The 14,232-nt window shown below is 47.5% G+C and overlaps 1 protein-coding gene across 2 annotated transcripts in view; it reads right to left on the bottom strand.

The window, feature by feature from the left end:
• MDGA2 (MAM domain containing glycosylphosphatidylinositol anchor 2) overlaps window positions 1-14,232 on the bottom strand; it is a gene marked incomplete at both ends in the record, with an annotated part of 224,034 nt that overhangs the window by 143,133 nt on the left and 66,669 nt on the right. For both annotated transcript variants that reach the window (XM_082283040.1, XM_082283041.1), the window contains one exon: window positions 8,928-9,067. In XM_082283040.1, the coding sequence (XP_082139166.1) occupies window positions 8,928-9,067 (140 nt within the window). The remainder of the gene's footprint in view (window positions 1-8,927; window positions 9,068-14,232) is intronic.

Below are 14,232 nucleotides of genomic sequence, written 5' to 3'. Positions count from 1 at the left end.
ACTCAAAAAGGAGGAGGAAAATTCAGGAAAGAGGTACCAAGCACAGCAAAATTTTTCTCTGAAGAAATTAAGGTTTATGTGGAAATTCTGAATTTTTCATGTCCAGTATTCCAATATGAAAATTCAGGAAAGAGTCACCAAGATTTTCCAAGATTTTAATTAAGAATTCTCTGGCAAGATTTAATTTTTCATTAATATTACCTGGAAATATTGAATTTTTCATGTCTAATATTCAAATTTAAAAATGCAGGAAAGAGGCATGAAGTGCGGCAAGATTTTTCTGTAAAAAGAAATTCAGAATTATCTGGGAGTATTGAATTTTTCATGTCTAATATTCCATGGATTTTAGGAAGAAAAATAAAAGAGAAAACAGAGCTGCAGCGAGATTTTTCTGTAAAGAAATTAAAAATTGTCTTGACATATTGAATTTTTCATGTCTAATATTCCAATACAAAAATTCAGGAAAGAGTCACCAAGATTTGCCAAGATTTTAATTAAGAATTATCTGGAAAGATTTAATTTTTCATTAATATTATCTGGAAATATTGAAATTTTCTTGTCTAATATTCCAATATGAAAATTCAGGGAAAAGCCCCCAAGTGCAGCAAGATCTTCCATTAAAAAAATTAATACTTATCTGGAATTTTCTTTTTTCCAAGTCTAATATTCCAATATGAAAATTAAGGAAAGTGCAGCAAGATTTTTCTGTAAAAAGAAGTCAAGATTTGTCTTGAAATATTGGATTTTTAATTCTAATGTTCACCTGATTTTAAGAAGAAAAAAAATACCAAAAAAAAAAAAAGAGGAAACAGACCCAAAAAATCCCACAGAAATTCTGATGGAGATGCTGTCGCCTCCTAAAAAGAGATTTGGAAACACCTTGAATTTTGAGCCCCTCTGAGACAACCAGATTTATTAGAAAAGTCAATATTTTAGTTTGATTTTGTTTTATTTCAGTGTCTGTGCTGTGGGATGGCACCAGAACAAGCACCTGGCGCAAAATAATTTAATTGGGACAGCAAAAATTGTTTTTTTTTTTTTTAAAGTGCTTTGGGCTGGGAAGGCAAATATTTATCCCCTGATGAAATATTTGAATTTATTTCAAGTTCAACTCCTGCTCTTCGAGTTCAGGGTTCTTGGTTTGTTTCCTGATGTGAAGATCGGTTTATAAAAAAAAGCAAAAAAAATTAAAATAAATTCAAAATCAAGTGGCTGAGCTGCCCATAAATGTTGGAGGAGTAGAGAGGAAGCCTTAATTTGGGAATAAATCTCATCTGGGAATACAAATCCTCCTGGATGTGGATTTTCCAGCCTGATAACTCAATCAGAACATCCAAGTGCTCCGGTGAATGGCAGCAAAACCCACCTGGAGCTTCCCAAGCCTTTCCCAGCTGCCAGAGGAGGAAGGAGAACTCAATCCATGAGAAAATGTTATCCATGGAAATGGCAGCACGGAGATTAAAACATCCCTGAAGGATCCCCAGGGGTCGTTATCCCACCCCAGCAGGAACATCCCGATTTGTTCAAATCCTCCCCATCAGACACCTTGGATGGACGAGGTTTTGGGAGCAGAATTTCTTCCCTTAAAATTTAAAACCAACAAATTCCAGAGCCTTAGGAGTTCATGGAATCATGGAATGGTTTGGGCTGGGAGGGACATTAAGGATCATCCCATTCCATGACAGGGACACCTCCCACTGTGCCAGGCTGCTCCCAGCCCCAATGTCCAGCCTGGCCTTGGGCACTGCCAGGGATCCAGGGGCAGCCCCAGCTGCTCTGGCAATTCCAGCCCAGCCCCTGCCCACCCTCCCAGCCAGCAATTCCCAATTCCCAATCTCCCATCCATCCCTGCCCTCTGGCACTGGGAAGCCATTCCCTGCCTCCTGTCCCTCCAGGCCTTGTCCCCAGTCCCTCTCCAGCTCTCCTGGAGCCCCTTCAGGCCCTGCAAGGGGCTCGGAGCTCTCCCTGGATCCTTCCCTTCTCCAGGTGAACATTCCCAGCTCTCCCAGCCTGGCTCCAGAGCAGAGGGGTTCCAGCCCTTGGATCATCTCCATAGATTCCTCTGGATCACTCCAGCAGCTCCACATCCTCCTGATGCTGGACCCAGAGCAGGAATCAGCCCTGCGGGAGGGATTTCATGTACAACCTGCCTTCCACTCCATCCACAACAATGGGAACGATCCCCAATTATCCTCCAGAAAAAGCCTCTCAAGAGTTTTCTTGGAAGATCTCATTCCAAAGGCACCAGAGCTTCTCCTCCAGCCCCGGCTGATCTGCATCAGCTGCTGGTTTCCCTGGTTACCAAATTATCCAGTTACTCATCAAATCCATTCCTTTTCTCCAAGACCTCCCAGCTCCAGCCCTTGTTCCAGATCCACCCCCACCCCTGTGCCGGGAGACCGGAGTGTTCCGTGCTCATGGAAAAACAGCTCCTGGTACATTATCCCAGAGCCGCTGCTCCGGCCTTTCCCGAGCCCGTCAGAAGCAGGGGAATAAAAGCTGACAGCACAAAGAGGAAAACAAAAGACTGCAGAGCTTTGGGAGGTGAGAAAACAGATGGAAAATATTCAGAGGACAAATCCATTTTTTGGTAAAACTGGAATTTTTTCCTGTTTTCCTTACAATAATAGGAGAGTCCTGCTCTGTGGGCACCGGAAATTTTCCATATGGGACTTCTGGCAGATTTCAGCTGCCCAAAGTCACCATGAAACTGCTCTGGAGCCACTCCCCAACCTGGATGTCATTCCCAGCTCCATAAGATTCCCTTCAGGCTCATCCCAATTATTGCTGAGGCTTTAACAAGCCTGGGCTCAATATTTCCGACTGAGGGAGTGGGATTGAATCCCAAACTTCCCTTCCCTGCTGCTACTTTTTTTCTGGGTTTAAGCTGACCTCTTCCCCTCAGCACTTCCCAGCCCTTTTTAGGAACCTGCTAACACATTCCTTGTGGAGAGACCGCGGCCACCTGGAAACAGGAAATCTGGCAGGAATGGCTCCAATTATTCAGGACAAAACAGCTTAAGGGGTTTAATTCCTTTTATCAGCTTACAAACCATTGGAATCCTGGAATGATTTGGGTTGGAAGGGATATTAAATCTCATCCTAAAGGCAGGGATATCCTCCACTATCCCATGTTGCTCCAAGTGCTCTCCAACCTGGCCTTGGACACTTCCAGGGATCCAGGGGAAGCCACAGCTGCTCTGGGAATTCCAGCCCAGCCCCTCCCCACCCTCCCAGTCAGGAATTCGTTCCCAATATCCCACCTGCCCCTATTCCCTGTCAGTTTAAAGCCATTCCCCATTATCCCATCTCTCATAAACTCATCCCATGAACAGACCCAGGTAACTGTGGCACGCTGGAAAAAACCCTTAATTATTTCAAATGCATCCCCCTAATTACTCCCTGTGATTAGCGGAGCCTCCTCCAATGCTGCAGAACAGGATCCTGCCTTCCCCTTATTAATTCCTGGAAAGGAAAAAAATTCCCATTCCCCGGCTCTCCATCCATTCAAACAGAAAAAGCAGCATTCCCATAAAACCCAAAAAAACCACAACAAAAAGCCCCCACGCTCTGTTCTCTTTGATCAGCTGCGAGTGAGACACAAAAGGCTCCTCTGAGGCAAAGCGGGTGCCACGGTTTTGATTTTAATTGATAAGAATCCTTATCAAGTGCTGATGCAGCCGAGGGAAGGGGGGTGTGGGGTCCCTCACACAGGAGCAGCTGTTTTCCCACCCCAGTCCACGGCTCCTCGGAGCAGTAATTGGAGCCTTGTTAGGAAAATTGATGCTGATTCCATCTGACACTCCTCAGTTCACGGGAAGACTTTACAAATGTTCACTGAGCACCTGACAAAATCCAGCCTGACTCATGACTAAATTAGCCTGGATTTTATGCTGGAAAAAACCCCTTCCTGAATGTTTGACTGGATGAAGCTCCCATTTAGCAAGGAAAAATGTTTCCATCCTGCTCCAGCACAAAAAGAAATCTGTGATTAAGCTTTACATGACGTTTGTGCTGCTCTGAGGAGTTTATTTGATGTTTTCTCCCTCGAGTGCAGCACCTGAATTCACACCTCGGCAGAGCTCTGCACAGCCAGGCAGGGCTCGCTCCGAAATGTGCCAAAAATCCGGGACAGGAATCACACAGTCCACAGGGAGGGACAGCATGGAGTAAGAAACTCCGGGAGCTGCACCAGAATCTTTGGGAATGAGCCACCGGTGCCTCTGAGCACGTCCTGGGCTCTAATCCTGGGTGTCAGCACTGCGTTGTGTGAGGCACTGAAGTTAAACTCCACACACACTCTGGGACTCACCAACATTCATTCCAGTGGATCGGCTCATTCCATCCATCTATTTGGAACAGGGAAAAATCAGGAGAAAAAAATCAGGAAAAAAATCCTGATCAGGAATGGTCTTAGAATCCCAGAATGGTTTGGGTTGGAAGTGATCTTAAATCCCATCCCATTCCACTCCCTGCCATGGGCAGGGACACCTTCCACCATCCCAGGTTTTCCAAATCTCATCCAACCTGGCCTTGGGTTTCTCCAGGTTTTTTTATTTCTTTTCCTACTGTCGTTTCTAAAGGAAAATCTTAAAAGTCCAAGGAAAAGCTGCTGCTGATTTGGGCTCTGCTGGGCTGGAGTGACATTCCCAGTCTCTCAGAACCTTGGCTTTTCCCTGGCAAGGATGGATGTTCCTGTTCCAAAGGTGCCCAGATTTCCCCAACCCATTGATTTTCCTTATGGATCCTCCCTAATGTGAAAACTTTCCTCCCTTCTGCTTCCCTGGAGAGACTCTGCCTTGGTTTGGGAACCCAGACATCCCATCGCACAGGAAAGTCTGGCTCATGTCTCAACAGTGGCCTCCTCATCCCACCTAATCCTTCCCATTAAAACCGTGGAGTTGTTAAGGTTGGAAAAGCCCTCCAAGATCATCAGGTCCAAGAGAAGGATCCAGGGAGACCTCCGAGCCCCTTGCAGTGCCTCAAGGGGCTCCAGGAGAGCTGGAGAGGGACTGGGGACAAGGCCTGGAGGGACAGGAGGCAGGGAATGGCTTCCCAGTGCCAGAGGGCAGGGCTGGATGGGAGATTGGGAATTGGGAATTGCTGGCTGGGAGGGTGGGCAGGGGCTGGGCTGGAATTGCCAGAGCAGCTGGGGCTGCCCCTGGATCCCTGGCAGTGCCCAAGGCCAGGCTGGACATTGGGGCTGGGAGCAGCCTGGGACAGTGGGAGGTGTCCCTGCCATGGCAGGGGTGGCACTGGATAAGCTTTAAGTTCCTTCCCATCCAAACCATTCCAGGATTCCAGGAATTCCGTATTTCTGCATATATACATTTATATATAGATATGAGCTTCAAGGTCTCTCCCAACCCCAACCACTCCCTGCTCTGTGTCCCTTGGGTCACTCCCTTTGGCCACCCCAATTCCCAGCAGGAAGGATGTGTTTTTCCAGGCCCACATTCCCCCTGGAGCAACATTTCTTCTGGCTCTGCTCTGGGCTCACAATCCCAGGAATCTCCAAGGGGTGCAGGTCCTGCTGCCTCAGTAGCATCAGCACAGCACCCAACTCCTACAAGTGGGAAGAAAACACAACCAAACAGAGGCAGGGAGAAATTCCAGGGCTCCTAAAAGCAGATCCTCCCCTGCTTTACTTCCCAGGAGAGCCACAGATCCACCACGCTCTTCACACCCCACCGGCACCGAGTGCACGCCTGGATTTTTCCGGGAGAAAGGGATGTGGCCCGATAGCAGTGCCTGGGAGAAGGGTGGCGGGAGGATGCGAGGAGGAGGTGGAATCTCGTTAAGATGTGTTGCAACCTCAAAATAGGATAAATCCCGGAGCGTGCAGCTTCCAGATGGTTGGGATGACGTGTGGCACTGGCAGCTGCTGCTTCCCAACCCTTGGGAAGGGACAGGGGACAAGGGTGGGGAGGCAGCACCTGGAGGAGGGAGGGACACGATGGGAGGGACAGAGGCCACCCTGCAGCACAGTGAGGGACGGGGGGAGGACTTGGGAACTGCCGTCCATCAACTCCGCACGTCTTGCTGCTTGGAATGTGCCATTCCCACACGGATAATGTCACCCGAGGTGGGACAGCGCTTTGAGGAGAAACACTGGAAAAGTCACGCCCAGAGGAAAGAAATCCCCAAGGAAGGGGAGGTTGTATTGGCAAACAAGGGCTTTATAAACTTATGGAATCACTGAGGTTGGAAAAGCCATCCAAGATCAAGTCCAACCATTCCCAGCACTTCCAAGGCCACCCCATATCCCCACGTGCCACATCCACATGGATTTTAAATCCCTCAGGGACAGGGACTGCACCACTGCCCCAGGGGAACCTTCTCCAAGAAGAAATTTCCCATCATGTCCAACCTGAACCTCCCCTGGCACAACTTGAGGCCATTTCCTGTTGTTACTTGGGGGAAAAAAAAGCCTGGATACAACCTCCTGTCAGGAATTTCTCATTCATCCTTCAGTGGAAAACCAGGAATACAAAATCCCAGCCAATCCCAGCTTGTCAGATGCTTCTCCCTCTGCTGCCCATGATCCAAATGTCATTCCTCACTTTGGAAAGTCACAGTCTTTGTTTCCAATGGCTGGACCCGCCAGCACAGGTGAGAATTCCCAAGGAAAATCAGGAAAAGCTACATCCCTACAGGACTGGGCAGGAGATGGTCACCAGTGTGGATAAAATGTCACCTCTTAGCCACTCAAACCAGCAAATCCCACATTTGTGTCCAGGGATAAGTGACCTTTGGATATCCTGACACATCCCTTGTGGAGCTGGAGAGCAGGCACAGCCCAACCCCTGGATCCTGGATAAAATCTGGGAAAAGGACAGATCCCCAGGTTGATCCTGCTCCAAACTTTGCAGGATTTTATCCAAAAAACCTCTCCTGAGAGCAGCAATTTGTGGAAAGAAGGGGCTGCATTCACCTCACCTGAACGGGGATAAAGCATTGGAAAAACTCCATCCAGGAAAATTTATTTCCGTGGCAACTAATGGTGCATTCCAAAGCTGGGAAATTGGGAATAACAAATAATTATCACATGGAACATATCAAAACCATTCCATGGATAACAAGCAGACATTCGAGGAAGTTTTGGGATGTTCAGAGTTTTATATTTAATTAGGAGTGAGGGAAATTTTTTGGGATTAATAGTGGAATTATTTGTAATTCTCCTTCCTTCCAAAAATTCCCACATCCTTATGTTTTTCGTCCCAAAAAACTCAAGACTCCAAGATAATTTAGAGTAGAAATTCCAGAAAATTTCCAGCAGTTTTCAATTGGAAAGTGCAACAACCACTCTGAACAAAGAAATTTCCCTGCCTGGAAATAATCCCAGGGAAAATTTTGCGGCACGTGGTGGGAAAGGCAGCAAAGAGAGCTGAAAAAAATGGGAGGATTTGATAAATCTGAAGATTCATATTCAAAGGGAGCTCCCCCAGAGTGCAGTCACTGCAAGGGTGACTTGGAGCAGATCAGAGACATTCCCAAGCCATCAGATCCCAAAAAACTACATCCATTGATCCCAAAGTTAAAAGAATTAGTGCTGGAAAGACAAAAAGGGATAAATGTGCGCTTCGGTAAAGCAGGAAGGAGGAGTGACAGGAGAGGGGGGAAAAAATGGAAAATATTCACGGATTTCTCCTCCCAGGCCCGACACGGGCAGCCTCGAATCCCACAGATTAGAAATCCCTGGGCATGTTCGAAGCTTGGAGTGGAAAATATCCCTGCCCATGGCAGGAGGTGTCACTGTTTGATCTTTAAGCTCCTTTCCAACCCAAACCATTCCATGATTCTGTGATTTTACAGATTCCCAATCCAGCGTTAATTATTCCAGCATTTAAACCAAAAGGAGTTTCCACGCCAAGAATATTGGAAACTTTGAGGAACGTGGAAGAGTAAAAGCATTCTTGGAATGCATGGTTCCATATTTTATGAGCTCACTCCCCAGCATCTGATCAAGCAGCAGCTGGAAAACAATTTCTGTGCAATTTTCCACCCAAATCTGAGAGCATCCTGTGGAAAAATCAGGAAAAAATTGGAACACTGGGAAAAACCAGCCCTAAACCAGCACAGAATAAACGTCCACTTCTTTAGCTTTAAATCTTCTCCTTAAATTGGAAACAATCACGGAATAAACAGGAGAGAAGCAGCAAATCCCTCCTTCCTGGAGGAGCTCACCATCCCAGAGAATTCCCTTCTCCCAGCTCCTGCCTGTCCTTTGTACTTCCAACAGCAAAGGGTTTCATTCATCACCTCGGGAAGAAAATCCCTGGTGATTATCCTAATTAAAAATAATTGATTAATGAGGTGCCCTGGCCCAAGGGGTTGGGATGGGGATACACCAAGGATGTGCAGCACGAGCTGCCAACACTCTTGAGCTTGACAAAATTGGGTCAGACCTGGAAAAAGCTGATTTATTTCAAGTTTTAATTCTGTTTTATCCAGCTTCAACGCCAGGGGTTCCATGACATCCCAGATCCAGGTGCACAGGGAGACCTTCCCGAACTCCTGGGTGTTCACTCTTCCAGCCTTCCAGCTGGATTTTGAGGACTAAAACCCCTGGGATGAGAAGATCCCAGATAACAGGACAACTTCAGGGGTTTTTATCCAGCAATTGTCATCCTCATATTTGTTTCCCTCTCTTTTACCAACCTCCATAGATCCAAAACACCCCAGGACCTTAAAGCACAATATTGCTGATTTTAACACCAGATATTCCAAAAAAACCTCAACTTTCCTGCTGTAGATGTTCCTCTGGACCACCCAACATCCACTCAACAGCCAGGATGGATCCTCCCACCGGGATCCCATTGGATCTTGCCCAGCCCCCACACTCTTCGATGAAGGTGAACCCGACTCGCAGAGGGTCTGAGGGGGAAAAGGTGTGGTGGGGACAGCCGGGGTGGGCAGGGACTCACCTGTGGCCGGGGGTGGCCGGTGACCAGGCAGGTGAGCTCCAGGGTCTCTCCCTCACGGATGGTGTAGACCCTCTCGGAGTAGCGCTCCTCCTCGATGTTGCAGGCCAGGCCCGAGTGCACGATCCGCACCGTGGGGGGGGCTGCAAGGGTAGGAGAGGAATGGGATCAGAATCACACGGATCATGGAATTACGGGGTAGTCAGAGTTGGAAAAAACCACAAGGATCAAGTTCAAGTCTTTAAGGGAATCAAACTTAAGCTTGGTGTTGTCGACTTCACGATCCAACCAACTGAACCCATCCCAGACCACTCCAATCCTGGGGCTGGCCATGAGCTGGGGGGGCTGCAAGGCCAGCAGAGAAATGGGATGAGAACCACACAGATCATGGGATCACGGGATAGTCAGAGTTGGAAGAAACCCACAAAGATCAAGGCCAACTCTTGAGGGAATCAAACCCAACCTTGACATTCTCAACTCCGTGATCCAACAAACCAAGCCCATCCCAGACCACTCCACTCCTGGGGCTGGCCCTCAGTGAGAGGGGCTGCAAGACCAGCAGAGAAATGAGATGAGAATCACACGGCTCATGGAATTACGGGATGTTCCGAGTTGGAAAAAACCCATCAGCATCAAGCCCAACTATTCAGTGAATCAAATGCAACCTCAGCGTTCTCAGCTCCAGGATCCAACCAACTGAGCCCATCCCAGACCACTCCACCCCTGGGGCTGGCCCTGGATGGGAGGGGCTGCGAGGCCAGCAGAGAAATGGGATGAGAACCACCTGGATCATGGGATCACAGGATAGTCAGAATTGGAAGGAACCCACAAGGATCGAGTCCAGCTCTTCAGGGAATTGACCCCATGACTTTGGCGTTCTCAGCTCCATGATCCAACCAACCGAGCCCATCCCAGGCCACCCCACCCCTGGAAGCAGCACTGAGTATCTCCCCCCCACAGATCCTCTTTGTTTACTCAGCACACACTCAGCACCACAAGAGATTTCCACGGTTTTAATTAATCCCTGGCAATTCCCTGAACAAAACCTTCACCACTCCAATTTTTTTTGTTTCCATTTCCAAAATGAACTCGGCGTTATTGTTTTTATTCTATATCTTCCTAAATGCATTATCGCACCTGTTATGCAAATGAAAAGACTTAATTAAAGCAGGGAAATTAAGCAGGAGAAACAGTGGCACTGATGCTGCTGCTTCCTTTCCAAATCCTGTTGCTGTCGGTGGGATCGGGGTTTGGAGCAGGAGTTAAGTTCAGGCAAAACCTTACTTTAATTTCCTTGTAGGTACAACCTGTAGTACAGGAATTACTCAGCCTTACACGTTGTAAGTGTAAGGAAACCACGATATTCCTGTTATTACACCTGCATAAATCCCAGCTCCGCTTCCACAAGTCTCCAAAGCACATTCCCGGCTCCACGATTTCACTTCTGAACCTTGAAATTCACAGCTATGACAATTTCCAGGGAGTGGATCGATAGGAGAAGGAAACTCATTTACAGTCCCAAATAAAATCACAGAAACTAAATACCACAAGGGATAAAACGGAATTCTGTGGGATTTTAACACCTGGAATGCCATCATTTCTGTTCATCCATGTGATGCCATCGAGCTCCCAGCCCCATTCCCCATGGAAGAGCCCCAAAACTTCTCCCCAAGTCCTTTGCAACAGCTGGATCCCTTTCCTAAGGCTACTTTTCCAGGTCTCTGTGCTGCACACCACATCAATCCTGGTTCTCTGATCATTCTGCAATTCCTCTGCTAAGATCCACATGGTATTCCCTGGATGCGGGGCTCTGGCATCCTGGCAGACCCCCCCTCACCATGGCATTCCTGGTCCAACCCACACACAGCTCCCAGTGGACACAGCCATGGGATCCTGATCCAGATGCCTGGGATTTGGATCAAACCTGCCAATACTTCCAATTTCTAAGCCTGGCTCTCCACAGCCTGGAAAAAATGAGGCTGGAGCCAAAGAGGCAGAAGAGGCAGAGGAGGAGCAGGGAATGGATGTTTCCTCCATAGAAACACGGGATGGTTTGGGTTGGAAGGACCTTCAATCCCATCTCATTCCAACCCAGTGCATTCCATTATCCCAGGCGGCTCCAAGCCCTGTCCAACCTGGTCTTGGACATTTCCAGGGATCCTGAGGCAGCCACAGCTTCTCTGGGAACTCAATTCCAGGGCCTCCCCACCCTCCCAGCCAGGAATTCTTTCCCAAAATCCCATCCAACACCACACTCCGTTTGAAGCCATCATTCCAGCAAAGCCTCCAGCAAGCTCTGCTTTTCCAGCCACCACATCCTGAGTTCCAAAGCCCCAAGAGCTTTCCCTCTCCACTCTTTTCCAGAAGGTTCAGCAAAGACCAATCCCTGCTCCAGGTAGTTTTGTGAGCCAAAAGTGCTCCCAAGTTTCAGTTATTCCAAGTCCAATGCAATGATGGAATAAAGCTGCTTGGAACAACCTGGGATAGGGGAAGGTGTCCCTGCCCATGGCAGGGGTGGAACTGGATGGGGTTTAAGAGCCCTTCCAATCCAAATCATTCCAGGATTCCATGATTCCCTAGTCCCATAGATGCAGGAGGCTCTTTCCATGAAACTCCTGTCACTCCTGGAAGGACAGGAATGTCCTTGGTTAGGAGTCGGGGCCATGTGTCCCCTCTGACCTGGAAAGAATCCGTTAATTCCTGTTATGATTATTTTTCCAAGTGGAACAGCAGCACTAATACTCAGTGTGCTGGCTTTTCCCTGGAATTCCTAGGAATGCTGTTCCCCCTCCACACTCCTCACGAGTTCAACATCCTAAGGACATGGAATGCGCTCCTTGTTCTGCCATGTCCAGTCACTGACAGGGCTCTGAGCCACCACTGGGACTTCCATCATCTCCCACACCGCCAATTCCAAAACACGGGAATGCTGAAGCAGAACCACGGAGCAGAAAGGTAAGAGAGGGTTCAGCACAGCTCATCAAACTCGGGATCAAATTAGAGGAGTCAGCAACATTATTCCAACATCCTTTTCAACCCATATTCCATTAATATTACATTTTTATTCATGTTATATTCATCTAACTCCCTCCAAATCACAGCTGAAGTGTCCTTCATTTCAGTGCCTGTGCCACTCTCCTGTAGCCATTAAATTTGGGAAGGAACAGGAAAGGAAAAATGCCCCCCTGGGTGTTATCATCTCCAAGGAAAACACGGCTTTAAGAGGAGATCAAACCAATCACGGGAAATAACAAATTTTTCTTCCTTTAAGTGAAAAGTCTTATGGTTCAGAAGACATCCCGTAATTGTGAAATGTCACCTCCCTCTTTCCTGTAGGAATATTCATTCCAGCTCCTTCTGAAAGCTGCTTCCAGGGATTTCATCCATTAAAATAATATAAACATAGCATTGATTTTGTTTGTGACATTTGAGGAGGACTTGGCTGGTGATTACACACGGAAAACGCTGCGCGGATCCATCCCGGCGCCATTCCCAGCAAGGCACAACCTGGAGCAAGGAAAGGTTGTCCAAGGAAAAGACAAACCAACAAATCCAAGCACAACCCCCTTGTTCTGCTGGAATAGTTGTGTGGCCCCACAAGATTCCCTCTTCCCATGAAAAATGGCACCAGTTTCCCCTTTCCCTGTCTCCTTACAAAGGTCGTCCTTCTTGGCTGCTCTTTTCCACCAATTCCAAGGTTTAGATGGGATATTGGGAAGTAATTCCTGGCTGGGAAGCTGGAGGGGCCCTGGAATGGATTTCCCAGAGAAGCTGTGGCTGCCCCTGGATTCCTGGAAGTGTCCAAGATCAGGTTGGAGCAACCTGGGATAGGGAAGGTGTGGATTCCAGTGGTGGAACTGGGTGGGCTTTAAGGTTCCTTCCATCCCAAACCATTCTGGGATTCGATTCCATGATCCCTTGGCACAGCTCCTTCCTGGTTAAGAGTTCCACTCCCACACACAGAGATTTGGTCAAGTCCTTGTTGGAAACCAGTTCTTAGGGAATTAAACTTTGACCGACATCAGAACTCAGATCCTGGAATGAATTCCCTTAATCTGAGCAGTTCTAAGATCTTCCTGATTTGTGGAATGTGTAGGATTCCTTAAAACCTATTTAAAAATACATTTTTTGGGAATTTTTGGAGACATTTTTGGGAAATAGGAGATCCATAATGGACCAGCTGGAAAATGCAGGATGGATTTGCCATGAATCCAGTCCTTCTCCCCTCCTGCAGCCATGAGCTTTCCCCCTGCTCCACATTCTGCATCAGGACCTTTTTCCATGGAAAATTAATTAGCAGGAGTGAAGCCCCCAGTGAATTTCGTGCAGCTCTGCAGCAGAAAAAGGATGAAATAATGGGGTTTTCTGAGGAAAGAGGAGATTTAAAGTCATTGCAGACGTTTGCTACTCTCAGAATTCACTTTTCCCATATTATTCCAGCTCTTAATTCTCCTAAACTGCAAATGGAATGACCAGGAATCTCCGAGGTATTGCCATGGGAATGCACTTCCCTCATCAAGGCAGAATTTGGAGCACTTTACTGCAGCTAATTTGGGATTTGGGGCTATTTTTGCAGCTGGAGGTGAGGCTCAGTCCACAAATAAATGCATTATTGAAACAGCTTTTCTTTATTTCTTCTCTAAGTGGATTTTTCTTTGGGGAAAGTCAAATGTTACCCAAATAGCTTTTATTAAATAAATATTCCACTTATGGAGAAATCCTTCATTTTGGCTGAGACAAAGTTCCAAGTGCCTGAGAGAGGAAACTTCCAGGTGTGACGCTGACCTGATTTAAAACCAGTCATGCCATTCCTGGATCATTCCTAAATATTTCCCACTTGACACCCATGGGAATATTTGTTGTGCACCTTCCTCTGAGCTGATCCTGAGCCAAACTTCCCCATCAAACAGGACAAAGTCACCTTTTATCCCATTTGGGGCTGATTTTGCCGTGTTGCTCAGTATTCCTGCCTATCCCGGTGTTTGTGGAGCTCGGGAAGGCTCCGTGATGGAGGGCACTGCCATCCCAACGCTACCAGATAACCAAATCCCACTGCTGCTTCCCAACACTGCTGCCACAAAATTAGGCCTGACCTAATTTTGACATTACAAAGCTTATCTGTGGTGGATCTGTTGAGCTAGGGCTGCCCTAATGCTGTTTTTTCCAGGAACAGATGGATTTACGGCTTTTTTCCACCCTTTACAACTCCTCGCACTGCCGGGTATTGTTCCTGCTGCTGGGCAGGTGTTAAAAACTGCTGGAGTTCGGAGAGGGATCAGGCAAAGGCCAGGAGATCTCCTCAGACATG

This window comes from Coloeus monedula (genome assembly GCF_965178545.1).
Source record: "Coloeus monedula genome assembly, chromosome: 6".
NCBI classification, from domain to species: Eukaryota; Metazoa; Chordata; class Aves; order Passeriformes; family Corvidae; genus Coloeus; species Coloeus monedula.
The sequence above is the reverse complement of the archived record's forward strand: the minus strand, read 5'-3'. Positions and strand labels throughout refer to the sequence as shown.